This window comes from Rousettus aegyptiacus, unplaced genomic scaffold (assembly GCF_014176215.1).
Source record: "Rousettus aegyptiacus isolate mRouAeg1 unplaced genomic scaffold, mRouAeg1.p scaffold_m13_p_3, whole genome shotgun sequence".
In the NCBI taxonomy this organism is placed as follows: domain Eukaryota; kingdom Metazoa; phylum Chordata; class Mammalia; order Chiroptera; family Pteropodidae; genus Rousettus; species Rousettus aegyptiacus.
In genome coordinates this window covers 45,553,173-45,569,479 of record NW_023416306.1, presented here as the reverse complement: position 1 = coordinate 45,569,479, position 16,307 = coordinate 45,553,173, and the positions used below count along the sequence as shown (strand labels likewise).

The following is a 16,307-nucleotide window of genomic DNA, read 5'->3' as shown; positions in this document are numbered from 1 at the left end:
TAATATTAGGTTGGGGGACACTCTCCCAAGTAAGATAGTAAATCTATATAAAGGAAAAATTAGCAGGTTGACTATATAAATATAAAAAAAAAAAAGTCTTCATGACAAGATAACATAAACAAAGCCAAAAGATTAATAGTAGCTTGGATTCATATGTAACAGTTAGTGTTTAATATACTGGGACACTAACAAATTGATTATAAAAGAAAAAGAGATAAACAGTGTAGTATAAAATATGCAAAGGGCGTGAACTGGAAATAGAAATCACTGGTAAACCGGTGAAAAGGATAAGCCCCATTAGGGATAAGGGAACGATAATTATGAGATATCATGATCTGCCCATCAAGTTGGCAAACATTTTAAAGATGGCGAACATCCAGTGCTGATAAATGTCAGTAAGCAGGTGTTCCCCAGGCACTGTTGGACTGATTGCTTCAGCCTTTTTGCGAAAGGAATGCAGTAGTGGTGTTTCAAATAGGTACTACTTTTATCGGTTTGGCCAATTTCCAGGATTCTGTACTTTCCTACAGAAATGAAAGTACTAGAACTTTAAAGATTTTTGAATAAGGCTGTTTGTTCCTGCTCTGGTTATGGTAGTGAAACCGAGAAACAGTTGGAGCGCTTATCCACAGGGCGTGATTGATTAAACAATGGTATATCCATCTTGTGGAACATATTGTAGTTACTTACAAAGGAAATAGCTATATACATTTGAAAAAGTCTGAACCTTATTAGTAAGAGTAAGCAGAAATAAATATGTGGGTGTGTGTATGGAAACAAGCATAGGAAAGATTTTGGAAGGATATACAACAAACTGTGAACATTGGTTATCTCAGGAGTGAAGATACAAATAGGTCCTTATTCATTTTTACTTTAAACATCTTAACACTTTTCAAATTGGCTACCATGAGCAGGTATCTCTTCTGTATAAAAACATAATTATAGAAAAAGAGATTTGTTGAACTGTTCTTGGAAGTTGTGTCATCTAGACAACCCTCATGAAAATCGCAGTGGATTTACCACAGGGTTAATATTGAAAAATTGTCTACATCACCTGGGATGTCCTTTATGAAACCCACAGGAGAAATTCGTGCTTCAGCATCAATCCTCTGATATCTGTGGTTCCTTTGAGCAGCTGGTTTGCTTTTCTTTTATAGACATTGGACATTTTGGTAACTTCATTCGCTGTGACCACTCGAGATCTCAAAGTGAAACTGGAAACTGACAGGGTTTACATTCTATGCATAGCCCATTCTGCTGGCTTCTTCTTGTTCTTCCCATCTTTTCTTTCCCCTCACACACACTCCCGCCTTCATTTTAGTTTTAACCAATTGCATTGTATGTATCTCTGTAGCCTCCTCTGATCCTTTTTTTGGAGATAAGGTGGATGTATGAATAAATAATGGGCAATGATTTCTATTTTAACAGGAACCTGGGAACGAAAACAGTCTCAACAATGAATAGGCCACCCATTACGACCAATTACAGATGACTTGCAATTTCATTTACTAAGGTAAGGAAATATAGTCTATATTTTGAATTAATACCAACTGACTTATTAGAGTCCTTACCTCTTTCATTTTATACTTATTTACAAATATTCTAAATTATATATCAGCTCCTGACCTTTGGCCTTGATATTATCAAATTTAAAATAAGCAACAAGCAAATAGAAACAGGAGATTTTGTGAATGTCATTATGCCAAAAGAGGCAGAACCCAGGAGATGTGGTCACTGATATTAATTACTATATGTGGTTAAATCTTTGAATAGCACTAGCGTTCTCCTTATTTTTAAATGTAGCAGTGCTCACTACAGAATACAAGGAGAATGTAGCACATGTAAAATGAAAACCCAAAGCATTCATAATCCCATCATCCACAGATAATCACCAGTATTTTTGTGAATTTTACTGCTTCTTTTTATGTGTACATAGAGAGATATATGATTATAATGTTTTTGAAAACAATGTTTTTAATCCATAGTTACCTTGGCTTCATAGGTACAAACGATGCACATCAACTGCCTCAGGAACATAGCAAAACTAGGAACAAAGAGTAATTACCACTGTAACCATTTGAATAGCCATTTGCAGTTTACCAGTACATCCCTAAACATTTTATTTGCCTCTCCCACATGGATGTTCTGGTTAATAGGTTCCTATGACCTTTGTTAGACATCACGCTACAGAAAAAAAAACCTTTGATTCCAAGTGACATTTCGTGACCTCTCTTTATTATTATTATCTGTTTTGTGCTGCTTAATTGTCTTTTAAGAAACAGCAGTTTACCTACTTCTCTCCTCCTCTTCCATACTATCCAGTCAAGGATGATGTACAAAATAATAAAAAGACCATTTCATCATCTGTCCTTCATTTATGCCAATTAGTCAACCCCTCATTAAGACTGTTTTTTCAAGCACCCTTCAGAGTTGCTTTTGAAGCTGCAAAGTCTTAGAAGTAAAATTACCAAAATGGCATTCTTTAGGGAAGTCTTCATTCCATTGGCCCTATTAAACAGTTGAAGGTTAAAGAAAATCCTTCTCTTTATTATCATTAGTACATACTAAATTGGAGACACAGACATGCCCTGATAGAGAAATGGGCTAGATCTTTATACAGACAATTCACTAAAGAAATATAAAGAATCCAATAAACATGACAAAAAAATGTTCCTCCTTGCTATTAGTCATATAAATGCAAAATAAAATAATATCTTTGCCAGAAGTTAAATTGGCAAAGCGTTTTATTTGTTCAATTTTAAATGAAAATACTTGATGCTGGTAAATTTATAAAGTAGGTATGATATTTTACTCAGTAGTCATCATTCTAGAAATCTATGGCAGCACTAGTTGGACATGCTATTGGAAATATAAGAACACAGAGCACAGTTTTATTTGTAACTGAAAAATAAGAAGCATCCTGAATGTCCATTAATAAATAATAAATTGTGAAACCTTTTTATGATAGAATTATCCATATATTAGAAATTGATTCTAATTAATATTAGTGATGCAGAAGAATGTTTATGATATAAAGTTAAGTGAAAAAGGCAAACAGAAAATTGTATGTAAGTATGATTCCAGTTTTGTTTAAAAAAATTCAAAAAAGGTCAAATGGTAAAATAGCCAAATATTAACAATTATTAGTTCTGAGTTGTTGGATTAAAGGATATAGTTTCATTTTCTTCTGTATACTTTTTAAAATAGAATTTATGTTTTATATTTTTAGGAAAAAACATTACCTTTAAAATTCCTAATTCAAAGTCACTTTTAAATTTTGAAACGATTGAAAAATAATAATTATATATCTGATAAAAAAATCAAGAAGTCTTACTCATAATTTTTGAAACTTAATTTAATTAAAAATTAATTTGCAGATAGTTTGAGAGCAAGTTATGTAAGGAAAATGAAAATGTGGCATATTTAGTAGCAGTTCACATTTTAAAAAATGGTTTAAATCCTACATGGAGATTATTTCTACAGAAATACCTATAGCCTAAAAGTCTTTCATTAATGGAGGAAATGATAAGAAGTTGATGATACTGCCATTTATTCCATTCCAACTATCTAAAGTTGCCATGCCACTGGCACCTTTCAGAGAATCCCACATACAGTATAATTAATGGTGTCAGATCCCTAAATTGCATCTTTATCACTTTCCTTCAGGGGATCAGCTCTCTTCCCAAGCACAAAACCCTGAGGCAGAGGGAATTAGATGCTGCCTATATGGATTTAATCTTATTATCTTCTGTATCAATTTATTTATTCATTTGTTCTACCAATACTTGTCAAGCACCACCTGCTATATGCTAGGTACAGTTTAAATGTTTAAAGTAATCAATGAACAAAAAATTCCTGCTTCTGTGGAGTTTAAATTCTTCAGGAAGAGGCAGATCAAAACAACCAAAAACTCACTGTAATAAGTAAACTCTATAGTAAGTTGGACTGAGTGCTGCAGGGGCAAAAAAAAAAAAAAAAAGAAAAAAAGAAAGAAAAGAAAAAAGAAGGCAGGTTAAGGGAGATTAAGAGTATAGGGGCAGGAGTTGCTGAACAGATTGCAGTTTAAAATAGGACAATCGAGCTAAGCATCAAAGAAAAATTGACATTTGAGCAAAGACCTGAAGAAGAGAAGCAGAAGGTTATGTTGATATGTTTATGCTTTGCTGTTCAGGCAGAGGGAATAACTAAGGCAAAAGCCTTAATGAAGCAGCATTTTGGTGTGTTTGCGGAACAGTAAAAACTCTGAAGCAGAGGGAGTGAGAGGGAGGAACTCAGAAGAGCTGAGGTCAGAAAAAAAATGGGAAGAAGACAGGTACATTACACAGGGCCTCATAGGCCATTGTAAGGACTTGGCTTTTACTCTGAGTGGAATGGGACACCATTGTAGGCTCTTGAAAAAATTGTGACACAACCTGATTATCTTTAAAGACAGATCACTCTGGTTACTATGGTGAGAGGAGCTGTCAGAGGGCAAGTGTGGCATCAACAAGCCCCGTTGGGAGGACATGAAAGTAATCCATGCATGAGAAAATGATGGCCCTGCCCAGGAATGTGTAGCAGGAGTGGTGGGAGGTGATCGGATTCTGGACATCTTTCAGAGGCTTCACTGACACATTGACTGGTGTAAAAGAAGGAAGACTGAGCTTTGGGCCCTGAGAAGCAAGAGGTTGGAGATGCCAGAGGAAGGTGCAGGATCTTTGGCAGGGAATATCAGAAATTCGGTTTTATATTTGTTAAATTTGAGGTATCTGTTAGGTATCCAAGTGAAGATATTAAGAAGACAATTAGATGTGCCCATCTGGAGTTCAGAAGAGAGATTCAAATGGATCGTAGAGAGCCTCAAGAAAGTGAGCATGGATAGAGAGGAGAACCAGCTCTAGACACTCCAACATTAAGAGGTTGGGAAGAAAGGAAGAGGATCCAACTAAGGAGACTTAGAAGTGACCAAGGAGATAGGGAAAAATAATTAAACCAAAAGAGCATGGGACTCTAGAAGCAAAGTGAAGAAAATGAATCAAGGAAGAGGGAACAATAGTCTGTGTTGATAATCCGATAGGTCAGGCAAAATGGGGCTTAGAATTTGCCTTTGGATTTGGCAATATGGAGAATGTTGACCTTGATGAGTATGCTTTCAGGGCAGTGGTGGGAGCAAAACTCTGACTGGAGAACATTAAAGAGAGACTGTGAGAAAAGAAATTGGGGATTAAGAGCAGAGACATGTTTTTCAAGGAGTTTTGCTGTAAGGGGGAATAAGAAAGTGAGGTAGAAATAGAGTGGAGAGAGAAGGCTTTTATTTTTTAGGATGGAGGAAATGGCAGAATGCCGATAGAAATGAAATAGAGTTAAAAAATTGATGATAAAGAGAGAAAAGGAAGAATTACAGGAGTGATATCCTTGAATAAATGAAAGGGGATGGGATCTGCACCATTTAAATAAGCTTTTTAATGTTTGAAATTATTAACTTTTGTCACATTTATTGCTAATATTTTTTAGTTTGTTGCTTGCTTTTGGCTTATTCATAATCTATTTTGATACTAAGAAATTGATAATTTTGAATAGTCAAATTAATTAGTTTTTTCATTCGTGACTCTTCTATAACTTTTAAGCTTATAAAAATCTTTAACTACTCAAGGCTCAAATATCAGATGAATACCTATATATTCTTAAAATGATTGTATAATATGAGCTTTTGGGACAGGGTTGATATAAGGTTTTGGTTTGCTTTTTACTCTAAGTCTGATATTATAAAACCTTTCAGACATCCTAATTCCACTAATATATTATTCTAAACTCACCAAACTATTATGAAAAGACTAGGAAAATCAGTTTTCCTTTAAATGAATTAAGCAGTTACAGCGTTGGAAGTAGTAGTGTGTGAGACATCTGTCTTTGAAAACTTCATGTTCTAATATGGACAGATTGAATGGACACAAATGGAATTGAAACTTTATCTAAGAGAATGCGTTGATCAGTGGGCAGTGATATGTAGGTCCGGTGAGGTTGGCTTGCCATGGTCCATTCTTTCATTTTCTTAGATGGTTTTTTATCACATAAAGCTCATGGCAATGTGAGTAAAAGCTTTTTAGTGTCAGTGCAAAGACGTAGCTGGCAAATTCTTTGGTTTAACACACACTATGTTTATTAAACACTCAAGATTTAAAACGTACTTTAAAGGCTTATAAGAAAGTTGGAAGTTTTACTGCTCCTTGGTTTATAGAATACTCCTCATGCGATTTGAGGTAAAACTCTTAGATACCACGGTTCCTTGATTACGAAGTTATTCTTTACCACATAAATAACTGGTTTTAAAAATTCAGATGAATTAAAATTTAAGTACAAAAATCTTATTTAAAAGTGAAAGAAATATGTTTAAATATCTAATATTTCCTAATGGAAAAAAAATTTACCTGAAAGCATTGGAAGAAATCCCAAAGATAGTCATATAGTTTTGAGTAGAAAAAATATAAAACTTTTCTATGTCATAATTTTAAAGCAAATTAAAAGACAGGAGCATGGAAAATATTAATAATGTGCTTGGAAGCAGATTAATGACTTTAATACATAAAAATCAATAAGGAAACCACTACTATCAATAACCAGAATAGGTAAAAATCAATAACTAAAACAGTAAGACCCTACTAGATAAATGGACAAAACAATAGAAAACTCAAAAGAAGAAATGCAAAGAGCTAAAAAAAGATGTGTAAACTATGTTAACCTTCACTATAAGATGAAAACTAAATTAGTGAATGCTTTCTTACCCTTGTCAAATTAGAAAAGATAATTAAAGTGACAGTAGTCATTGCTAAGCACGTAATGAAGCCAGCTTCTACTCACTGCTGGCAGTGTAAATGAGTTTATTCTTGGAAAGAAATTTAGCAGTATGCAGTAAGAGCTTTCAATTTCTTAGTGGCCTAGTATTTCTAGGACTCTAGTCTAAGAAAATATTGAGGTTAGACAAAGATAGAAGTATAAAATAATTATTTGTAGGAGCAAAACCCTTGGACTACCTCAGCTATCCTTCAATGTTAGTATTAACTATAGTATTAATACACAATTATGTTTACACAGTGGTATCTTGCAACTAGAAAAATTTTCTTACAACGAGATTTTTATAACCATATTAGAAAACACTATGACATAAATGTTCACTGAAAATGCTGGGTAAGATGGTATCATAATATTTTTAGTGTGAAACTATGTGGAACAAAAGGTAGAAACAAATATGCAAACTGAATGGTGGAATCGCCTGAGGATAATAGAACTAAGTAGGTTTTTTTTTTTGTTCTGATTAATATTTTTTTGGTACTTTCCAGATATCTTTATAGGAAGCATCTAAAACCAGAGAAGGGTTTTTTTTAAGGCATTTTTTTCTTTGTGGAAAGAAACTTATATATGTGATATGAGCTTGGACCTGCATAGCCTCTTTCTTGTAGCATAACAAGTATCCTGCCAAAATAATTTAAAAGGAGAGATTAATTTTATAAAGATTGAGGAACACTGATTTTTTTAGTGGTCTAAGAAATCTCTTCCTTTCTTAGAGACAACAGCAATAACAACAAAAACGTAATTAACCAAAATAGATCTTCTAGTTAACAATAGTGTTAGCAGATTGTATTTCAGAATAGAGTTGTAAACTCAAATGTGTACATTTTCTCTCGTAGATGTCGTCTGCTGCTGAAAATGGAGATGCAGCACCTGGAAAGCAAAATGAAGAAAAAACCTATAAAAAGGTGAGTATTTTATTTTTTTTCTTCAGCTCAGAAAGAGGAATGAATACTTTTATTGCTTGGAATGTTAATATTGTTTGTTACAGGCCCTTTTTTTCCTCCAAAGCAGTTGCTGCCTTAGTTTGCTATTGCTGCTGTAATAAATTACCACAAATTTAGTGGCTTACACAGCACAAACATTTTATCCTACAGTTCTGTAAGTAACAAATCTGACATGAGTCTCACTGGGCCAAAATCCAGGTGTCAGCAGGGCTATATTCCTATCTGGAGACTCTGGAGGAGAGTCCATTTTCTTGTCTTTTCTGACTTTTCCAGGCTGCCTGCATTCCTTGTTTCATGATTCCCTTCCAATTTTAAAGCCAGCAAAAGATAGTCTTTCTCTGGCTGTATCAGCCTGATACTAAAGGACTCCTGTGACTATATCCCACCCTCCCGGTTAATCCAGGATAACCCTTGCATTTTAAAGTCAGTTGATTATTGACCTTAATTTCCTCCGAAACATTAAGTCCTCCTATAACATTATATAACATTACATATTCAGAAGTCCCAAGGATTAAGACATGGACATTTTTGGCAGGCCATTTTTCCACCTACCACAGCTACTATGATATAGAACAGCGGTCCCCAACCTTTTTGGCACCAGGGACCAATGCTCCTATGAGAATCTAAAGCCTGATGATCTGATGTGGTGCTGAGGCGGTGATGCTAGCGCTGGGTAGCGGCTGCAAATACAGCTGAAGCTTTGCTCACTTGCCCGCCGCTCACCTCCCAACAGGCCACAGACTGTACCCATCCGTTGACTAGGGGTTGAGGACCCTTGATATAGACCATTAACAGAAGGTAGTTATTTGAAGACCCTTCTTAACTCAAAGAAGAAGGTGTTTATGGTGTGCAGTGTTCTGTGTTTTGTATGTGAATCTTTTACTTTCCACCAAAATTTTAAACATTCCTTACTTTAAAAAAAAATTTTTTTAAGATGAAATTCTGTTTTACTCCTTTCTAAGCCTCTCAGATTCTGTGTCTTCAGCCCATTTCACAAAAATCTCAATCTAGACTTCCTAGTGTTATCTTACCTACACTAACCATTTTTTTGATAAATTCTTGCCTTCTAGCGATCAAGCTAATGTTCAGACACATTGCTGAGAAATATATGTTCCCAAATGTACCACCACTCCTGATTTTAAATTGGCTATGCATTTGAGCTTTAAAAAGTCCTGACCTTCCTTCCCCTCTTGGGAGTGGGAGGTTTGTGGATTAAAGGTTTATTATAACTTAAGTTTTGCTTTTGCTTTTTACTCTTTAATGGATAGCTAGCAAGAAGTTCTGTCATGAAGTACAGGAGCCATCTGATCTGTCTATACATATCAGGTTGTGGATGTGTTTTCTCTTCCATTTTCATGCCCTTTTTCCTGGTATATCTTTTGTCCTCAGCTAAACCTAGCAATATAAACAGAAGGTTTGTTATCCAAAGTGATGATGTAGTTGGGGAAGGATAGGTGAAGATTCAAGTGCTCAGAAGCATGTGGCCAAAGACAATAATATGCCATTTTCAGACACAGGTGGTAAACCAAATCCTATCTCATTTATTCAAGATGCTTCGTAAATTCATTTAAGCATGAGACCAGCATAGAGATGATTAAATTTGCCAGTCTGTTGCTACTTCAGGTCAGTTCCTCGGAGTTTTCTCAATCAGCATCAAAAGCAGCACTGTTCTTGACCGAATTCTGACCTATAGGAGGTCTTTAGTAATGTTAAAGTAATAGAATGTGACCGTGACATCGTGGAGTTTGCAAATGTGTATACCCTGCCTAAGAATTTAGTAAAGTAAGTTTCTAATAATATTATAGGTATGATTCTATGTTTAATGTCTCTAACAGGATATTTGACTTAGCAATGTTGGGAAGGTTATAAAAACTCAAAAATCAGATTTTGAGAACAAATAATTCCAATAAGAGAAGATACAGGAAACTTAAGTGGACAAAAAAAACACCAGCAATTTTTTAATGTACGATGGCGTAAGGATCTTTTTGATAATCTCTGATTTTAAAAGGAACATAAACAACGAAGGAGGAGATATGTAGCCTCTGGGTAAGAAAAAGCACCAAAAAGACAGCACAGTGCCTGGACTTCAGTTCTGAAAAAACGTGGAGTTGATATGCACAGTGAGAAGGCACCACTTAGAGAGAGTGTTGCTTTACTAACAGGTAAAAGCTCAGCAGAACTGTTTCGTTTAATTCTTCTCAGTTAAGCAAAAAGATCCTCACACTGACGATGTTCATGGTGGAGTTAGAAGAGGTGCTAATAAGGGTCACATTAGTTATTGCAAATATGTCCCCAAACCCAGATGAACCCTTTCCTAGATGAAAGAACTTGAAATTAGAATAGGGAAACCACAGAGTATGAACTTTGAAAAACTGGGAGAATGGGAAAGTTCTGAAAAGGCAGGAGATAAGCAAATATCTCTATTTTCAAAAATGAGGTAAAGGTACATTTTGGAAACCAGGTGTGAGACTTTTCCTCAGCATAATTTGAGCATGGATTAATAAATATATGGTTTATGTACATTTAGAAAAGAAATACATCTTTCGCAAACCTACATTACTTTATAAAGATATAGTTTATGTCAAATTAACTACATTTTCAATTACGAGAGAGTCATTAAATTAATCACAGATAAGGAAGATACTCAAGTTTAATGAATCTTGATTTAAAGGCACCTGGAAGGTTCTTATGGCATCCTTCCAAAGTAGAGAAGCGTGGATTAAATATTGTGATTAGTGTGTTTGTACCCGGTTGGACTAATGTCCCCAGAGAATGGCCATTTTGCTCCTTATTCACTTAGTCTCCACCAGCATGACGCATGAGTTGACCCTGTGTAGCTTAACAGTTTTTACCCTGACCTTAATGAAAGCCTAATAACTCTGCTTTTTCAAACATGCAAATGGCAAAAGCCTGACAATGGTAACTAACAGATTGGATGAGTGTCATCAAGGCCATCAATCATTTCATTAACTATTGTCCCTTTTACAAATACCTTAAAATTTACTTTTTTTCTCTAGTCCTGAAGCCCTGACCACAGGGTATACACCTGTCTAAAAAGAAGCTTTGATAACCCTTTCGGTTTTGCCTGTGACTGAAACCATGTCTAGGCCCCAGATTAATAACCCCTGATCTACTATGCTAGGCATTGAGAAGGGTATCAAAGGAGTTTATAAGGAAGTTACAGTCGAGTGGAGAAGGGAAGACATGAAACAATTCTAGAACACAGTAGTCTATAATAGAGTGTTCAAAATAGGAAAAATCAGTGTGGGTTAGAGTTAACAAGCAGGCTTAGGCTTTCTGTATTAAACCCCAGATTTATTGGGCATTTGCCAGCCACACTCAGCATCATGAGTGCTGTGGTTTCCATGTGATTTTAGGGAACACTCAGTGTTCATGGGACAATGTGATGTGTTCTGAGTCTCCATTGTTTGCACGTGATTATTTAGGCTGGCTGCTGCTCGTTCTTCCAGTTGACCATTTCCCTAATCCATTATCTGTCCTTGACAAGCCTTGAAAAAATAGCTAAAGTCATTTGGTGAGGTTAATGTCTTCAGCTAATGGCTAAAATAAAAATTTTGATTTTAGCTGCTTAAAACAAACATGTTGCCCATTAAGACCAGCATTAAGGGCTGCCTGACTGTGTTTATAGAGTGCAGTGTTTCCATTCTCAGTCCATTTATTGAGTGTCTTCCATAAGAGTTATAAACACAAAAGCTACAGGGGCCAGACAAGGAACAAGGGAACAAAATAACCAGGGGGAAAGTGGTAAACAGAAAAATACATACCTTCTAAAAAGGAGGCAGGTGGCACTCAGCTCCAGCTAATAGAGCTATGCATGAGCGTTCACCCAGGATTGCCAGATATACTAGTTTTTCAAGAAACAAAAATGTAGATTCTGATGTGAAATCTTCCAAGTTTTAAAGGTTGGTCGGTCAGCTGATTCAAAATTTCTCAAAAATACCCTTGGGAGAAAACTAGTGATCATCTGGCCCTCGTGCAGGGGGCAGTTGGCAGCCTTCACCGTTTGGGTAGAGATGTGAAATAGAAGAATTGCTAGAATGTAAAATCTAGTCCCTGCTTCCTGTGACATTAGAACTTATTTAAGAGAAAAAATATGGGCTCGAGTGAAAAAATAAAATAATGATTCAAATTGGTGCTAAGTGCCAAGAGAAGTGGCATTTCACTTAATTCTCTAGCAAGTCCTGATGAGCCCAAAGCTCATTACAGTCTTCTGGGAAAAAGTCCTTTTCTTGGACTTGTCCATTAGCAGAGCATTTTGCTGGAGTACAAAGTTCATTAGCTGTCTCATTGCTTTTTGTCATGGCAGAAAGTCTTACTCTTTAGGTGACTGTGTTGATTTACTTACTCATTTATCTCAATGATAGGAAATCTGATGCACACAGGCACAGAATCAAGGATGAACATGATTTGTTGGAGAGACAGGAGAGCCTGGCCTAGACATAGCTAAGTTTCAGTGTTTGGGGAAAGTAGCAGGCAATTTTGGAAGTGTGGGCTGCCTCTAGATGACAGCCTTGGTTGCTGGTTTGAGGAGTCTGGATTTTATGTTGTAGGCCAGCACTGTATCAGAACTTTCTGCAATGATGGTAATGTTCTATAATCTGTAATAATATAGTAGCTGCAAGCTGCATGTAGCTATTGAGTATTCAAAATGTGGTCAGTGTGTCTGAGGAACGAGTTTTTAATTTTGACTTTACTTCAATTTAAACAAGCACCTGTGGCTAAATGGCTGCCGTGTTGGACAGCACGGTACTAGGCAGTGAGGTACCATGACATAGATTTGGAGATTAGTAATATGATAAAATGACAGTAAAAATCAAAATAAAGGCTGACCTGAGAGTTTCCAATCATAGAAACTGCCAGAAGTGTTCTACCTTTGATAGAACTAGAGAAGTTTGAGTAAGAGATTTATTTATTTACTTTTAACTAGGTGATAAACTTAGGAGGAAGCAGAAGATAGGGCATCACTTCACTTTAAGAGTAGTTTAAACTCATAAAATACTAATGCCAGAGATCTAAGTTTTCTCTCTTTTATATGTGGAGAAATGCCCATCCCACTCCCATCCTTCCAAAATAGAGGTCAGTGAGGTTCAATGACTTATCCCAGGTCACCCAATCAAGACAGGCATTAGGAGGATTTTGTCGGGGAGATGATTAAAATCTCCAGCCATGTGCTGTCCTGATTTTGTCCATCAGAATTGGTCAGTGTTTCACAATCACCTGGACGTGGACTGGCATGGGAAATTTTTACCACCACCATTTGAATGTCTTTCTCTCTCACCTCTCCACCCAAAAGTTATCATTCCAAGCCTCCCACCCCTCCCTCTTCTACTTCTTCTTCCATCTCGGGCCTGCCCACAGTAGATCCCCACTGAGAGATTCAAGTTTTGGTAACTACTGCAAGCTATTTTGAGTGTGGAGGTCGCCTGTCTTTAGCACCAACACCCCAACTTTGGGTGTGCCAAATTAACCAATTTCTACCATGACAGGCAAACTGATGATAGCACTCAGGATGCCGTAGTAGGAAACTGACCAGACTAGGACACAAACAGGGTCCTTTACCCAATTTTCCCAGTTTTTCCATTTTGTTTTGTTTTTTAAGACTGTGGCTGTCATTTAATTCCAGTGTCTCAGCCAGTTCCCTATCAGCGGAGGCAGGCAGCGATGAGGGAGAAGGGAATAACTCCTGCCCCTTACCACATTCAAGGAAAGATGTATTTTATGACTTTTAAACATGAGTGAGGTAATGACTCAGGAGAAAGCATTTATTTAAATACAAGATATTTTATAAAATATCTCTGGAAAAGTGCACAGGCAACTGGTAACATTGGCTCTCTCCGGGAGAAGTGGGTGATGGGAATCTTGATTTTGGGGAGACTTCTGTATATGCCATTTATGCATATTTAATTTTGAACCATGTGAATGTTTTACCTACTCCAAAATGGAATGGCTGACATTTTAAAATATGGGAGAGAGTGGCTGGGATGTGCCTCGACCTCTCTTCCTTTCCTTCAGACTCTAGAAAGCCACCACTTCCATAAAACAAGATGCTTGCTTTCTGCCCTGGTGGGACTACACTCTGTAGCTTAACAGAAACATCTGTGTCTTTGCATTGGGCAACAGTTATCATAAGTAGCAACCGCATTGGCCTCTAGGAAGAATGATCCTTTGGCATTCCAAGTGTTATTCCTAATTCTCTTTATTCCAAATCACCCTAACCCGGTGGTTGTCAGCCAGCACCAATTTTGCTTGCCTCGCAAAGGAACATTTGGCTATGTCTAAAAACAGTTTTGATTGTCACAACTGGGGTCTGGTGCTATTGGCATGTAGGAGGTAGGGGCCAGCGGTGCTGTATCCTCCAATGCACAGAACAGAGCACACAGCAAAGTTATCAAAGTGCTAGTAGTGGCAAAGCTGTAAAACCTCGTCCAAACTAAACTATCCTTTTAAATCGAGGGTACGTGGGTCCAGCTCTTCTAGATACTAGTTGTATAACTTTAGGCAGTTTCCTGAATTGATCTGAATCTTAATTTTGTATTTAATACCTACCCTGACTGGCTTGTAGTGCTATGAGGATCAAACTATTTAGTAGACGTGAACACATCCTGGGAATAGAGGAATACCAGTGAATGAAGTCACCATTTTTACTAACAAAAGCAAGATCCCTCAGCCTTAGATATCCAGGCATATTAGTTCTGTTAGAACTGAGCATGGCAGCTAGTGCGACTGCCTCCCCCAGGGCTGGGGTCATGGAGAGAACAGCCACTTAGCATCCTGGTGCTGGTTCCAGTCTGGTCTGGGCATGGGAGGTAGACACTGGGTACTGGAGCAGGACACTGTGTCCTTCCCAAGAGCAGTGGCTTCAGAAATAAGAGTGAAAGGTATGCATCTAATAGTGAGCTGCCATTGTGTTTTTTAAATTAAGCAGCAGGGAGGTGAGCTGTGTCATGCGGAGAAGGAGAATTTTAAAACAATCCCATTAGATTTAGAAACACGTATCATCATACATTTTTACCATCCACCCCTCTGCGCAGATCTTCCCTCCAAACCCCTCAGCTTTCTTGTAGCATCACTGGTGCTTGTCTCCTTCCTCGCAAAGTTCTAAAGCAGGCAATTTCAGCTCTGCCTTTATTACTTTTAAGCAAGACATTGCAGATAATTAAGCCAAAAATAATTGCAGCTTCAACTAGGAGGAGTAGCCAACCCTCCTCAGGGCGTTGCCCTGAATCGTTCATGTGTAAGTGACCTCTTTGAGCAGTCACTTCGGAAGGTGTCTCTCCACGTTAAGTCACTCAGGTTTGCTGCACTTTTGTGTTCTGATTAACTAAGAACTGTCCATTTTTTAGTACTGGATTCCAGTAAATATAGCATTGGTATCCCCAATACTTGCTGCACAGCTTCTTTCAGGAGCAACAATGGCCACTGCTTTATTGGTGTTAATGACTTGCGGGCAGGCTGGGGGTTTTGGTGTTTCTGCAGTCAGTTGGGACATCTCAGCTGGAGTTCCTGCTCTCAGAGCAGAGCATTGCTTTTGTTTTCAGATCGAAAGGCTTGAAAGGCTCGATAGCTGCAGGCAATCTGCCCTTCTCCCTGTGCCGCTTGGCCAACAGGGTTCTGATCTGGCCAGCAGGCTCCTTGTCCCAAGGACTATGGCTTGTCCATTTTTATTACTACCACCCCCCTTTCCTTGCCTGGATACCTAATAGATATTTTTAAAGGTTGCTTAAATTTAGAATTCTGGAATTATTTATTCTGGATTCCAAAAAAGACCAGCAATGTAAGTTAGGTTCTAGTCTTATATTTACTTAAATACTGCATCTACTTAACAAACACTAATCACTAATAAGACATATGCCATGTGATTATTCAGAATTTTTGCTATTTATGGAGTTAGAATCATTAGCTGCTGGAAGAATTTTATTTATCAAATTACACTAAGTTTGTTCTAACCAAAAATCTATTCAGTGAATTAAAGCATAATTATTACCAATCAGAGGCAATTTTTAAAACTACATTAAACATAAAAGCTAACATTTCTTAGTGCTTCACGTATGCCAGCCACTATTTTAAACACTTTAGAATTATTAGCTTATTTAATCTCTTAACAACCCTATGAGGTAATACTATTATTCCCATTTTACAGATGAGAAAACTAAGGTACAAAAACGTTAAGTAACCTTTAGGGTACACAAGTAAGTGGCAGAATAAGACTGGGATTTTAACCCCCCTGTGTCTCTCTGGGGTCTGTGGGACCCTAACCACTGCAGTGTTGTTTGAACACTGTGACATTAAAATGGAAAATTCTCAATTATCTGCTAGTATAGTAGGGACCATTGGCACAGATAATTCAGCCATTTTTGGAATGGGACAATAAATGAATAGAATTCAACAAATTTAAAATGTTTTCCCAGATTCAATGGGTGAAAAACCAGCTTTCCTCATCCAAAGTGTGTCTCCCCCATAAGTACAGAATCTGACAATTGCCTCAAGAATATTTTTTTGAACGTACACAGTAAT

At 37.0% G+C, this 16,307-nt stretch overlaps 1 protein-coding gene across 4 annotated transcripts in view; it reads left to right on the top strand.

Moving 5' to 3' along the window:
- Window positions 1-16,307, top strand: part of PIP5K1B (phosphatidylinositol-4-phosphate 5-kinase type 1 beta) — a 271,639-nt gene that overhangs the window by 97,703 nt on the left and 157,629 nt on the right. For all 4 annotated transcript variants that reach the window (XM_016135546.2, XM_016135547.2, XM_016135544.2 and 1 more), the window contains exons 2-3: window positions 1,429-1,513; window positions 7,665-7,733. In XM_016135546.2, coding sequence (XP_015991032.1) covers window positions 7,665-7,733 — 69 coding nt within the window. In that variant the 5' untranslated portion in view covers window positions 1,429-1,513. The remainder of the gene's footprint in view (window positions 1-1,428; window positions 1,514-7,664; window positions 7,734-16,307) is intronic.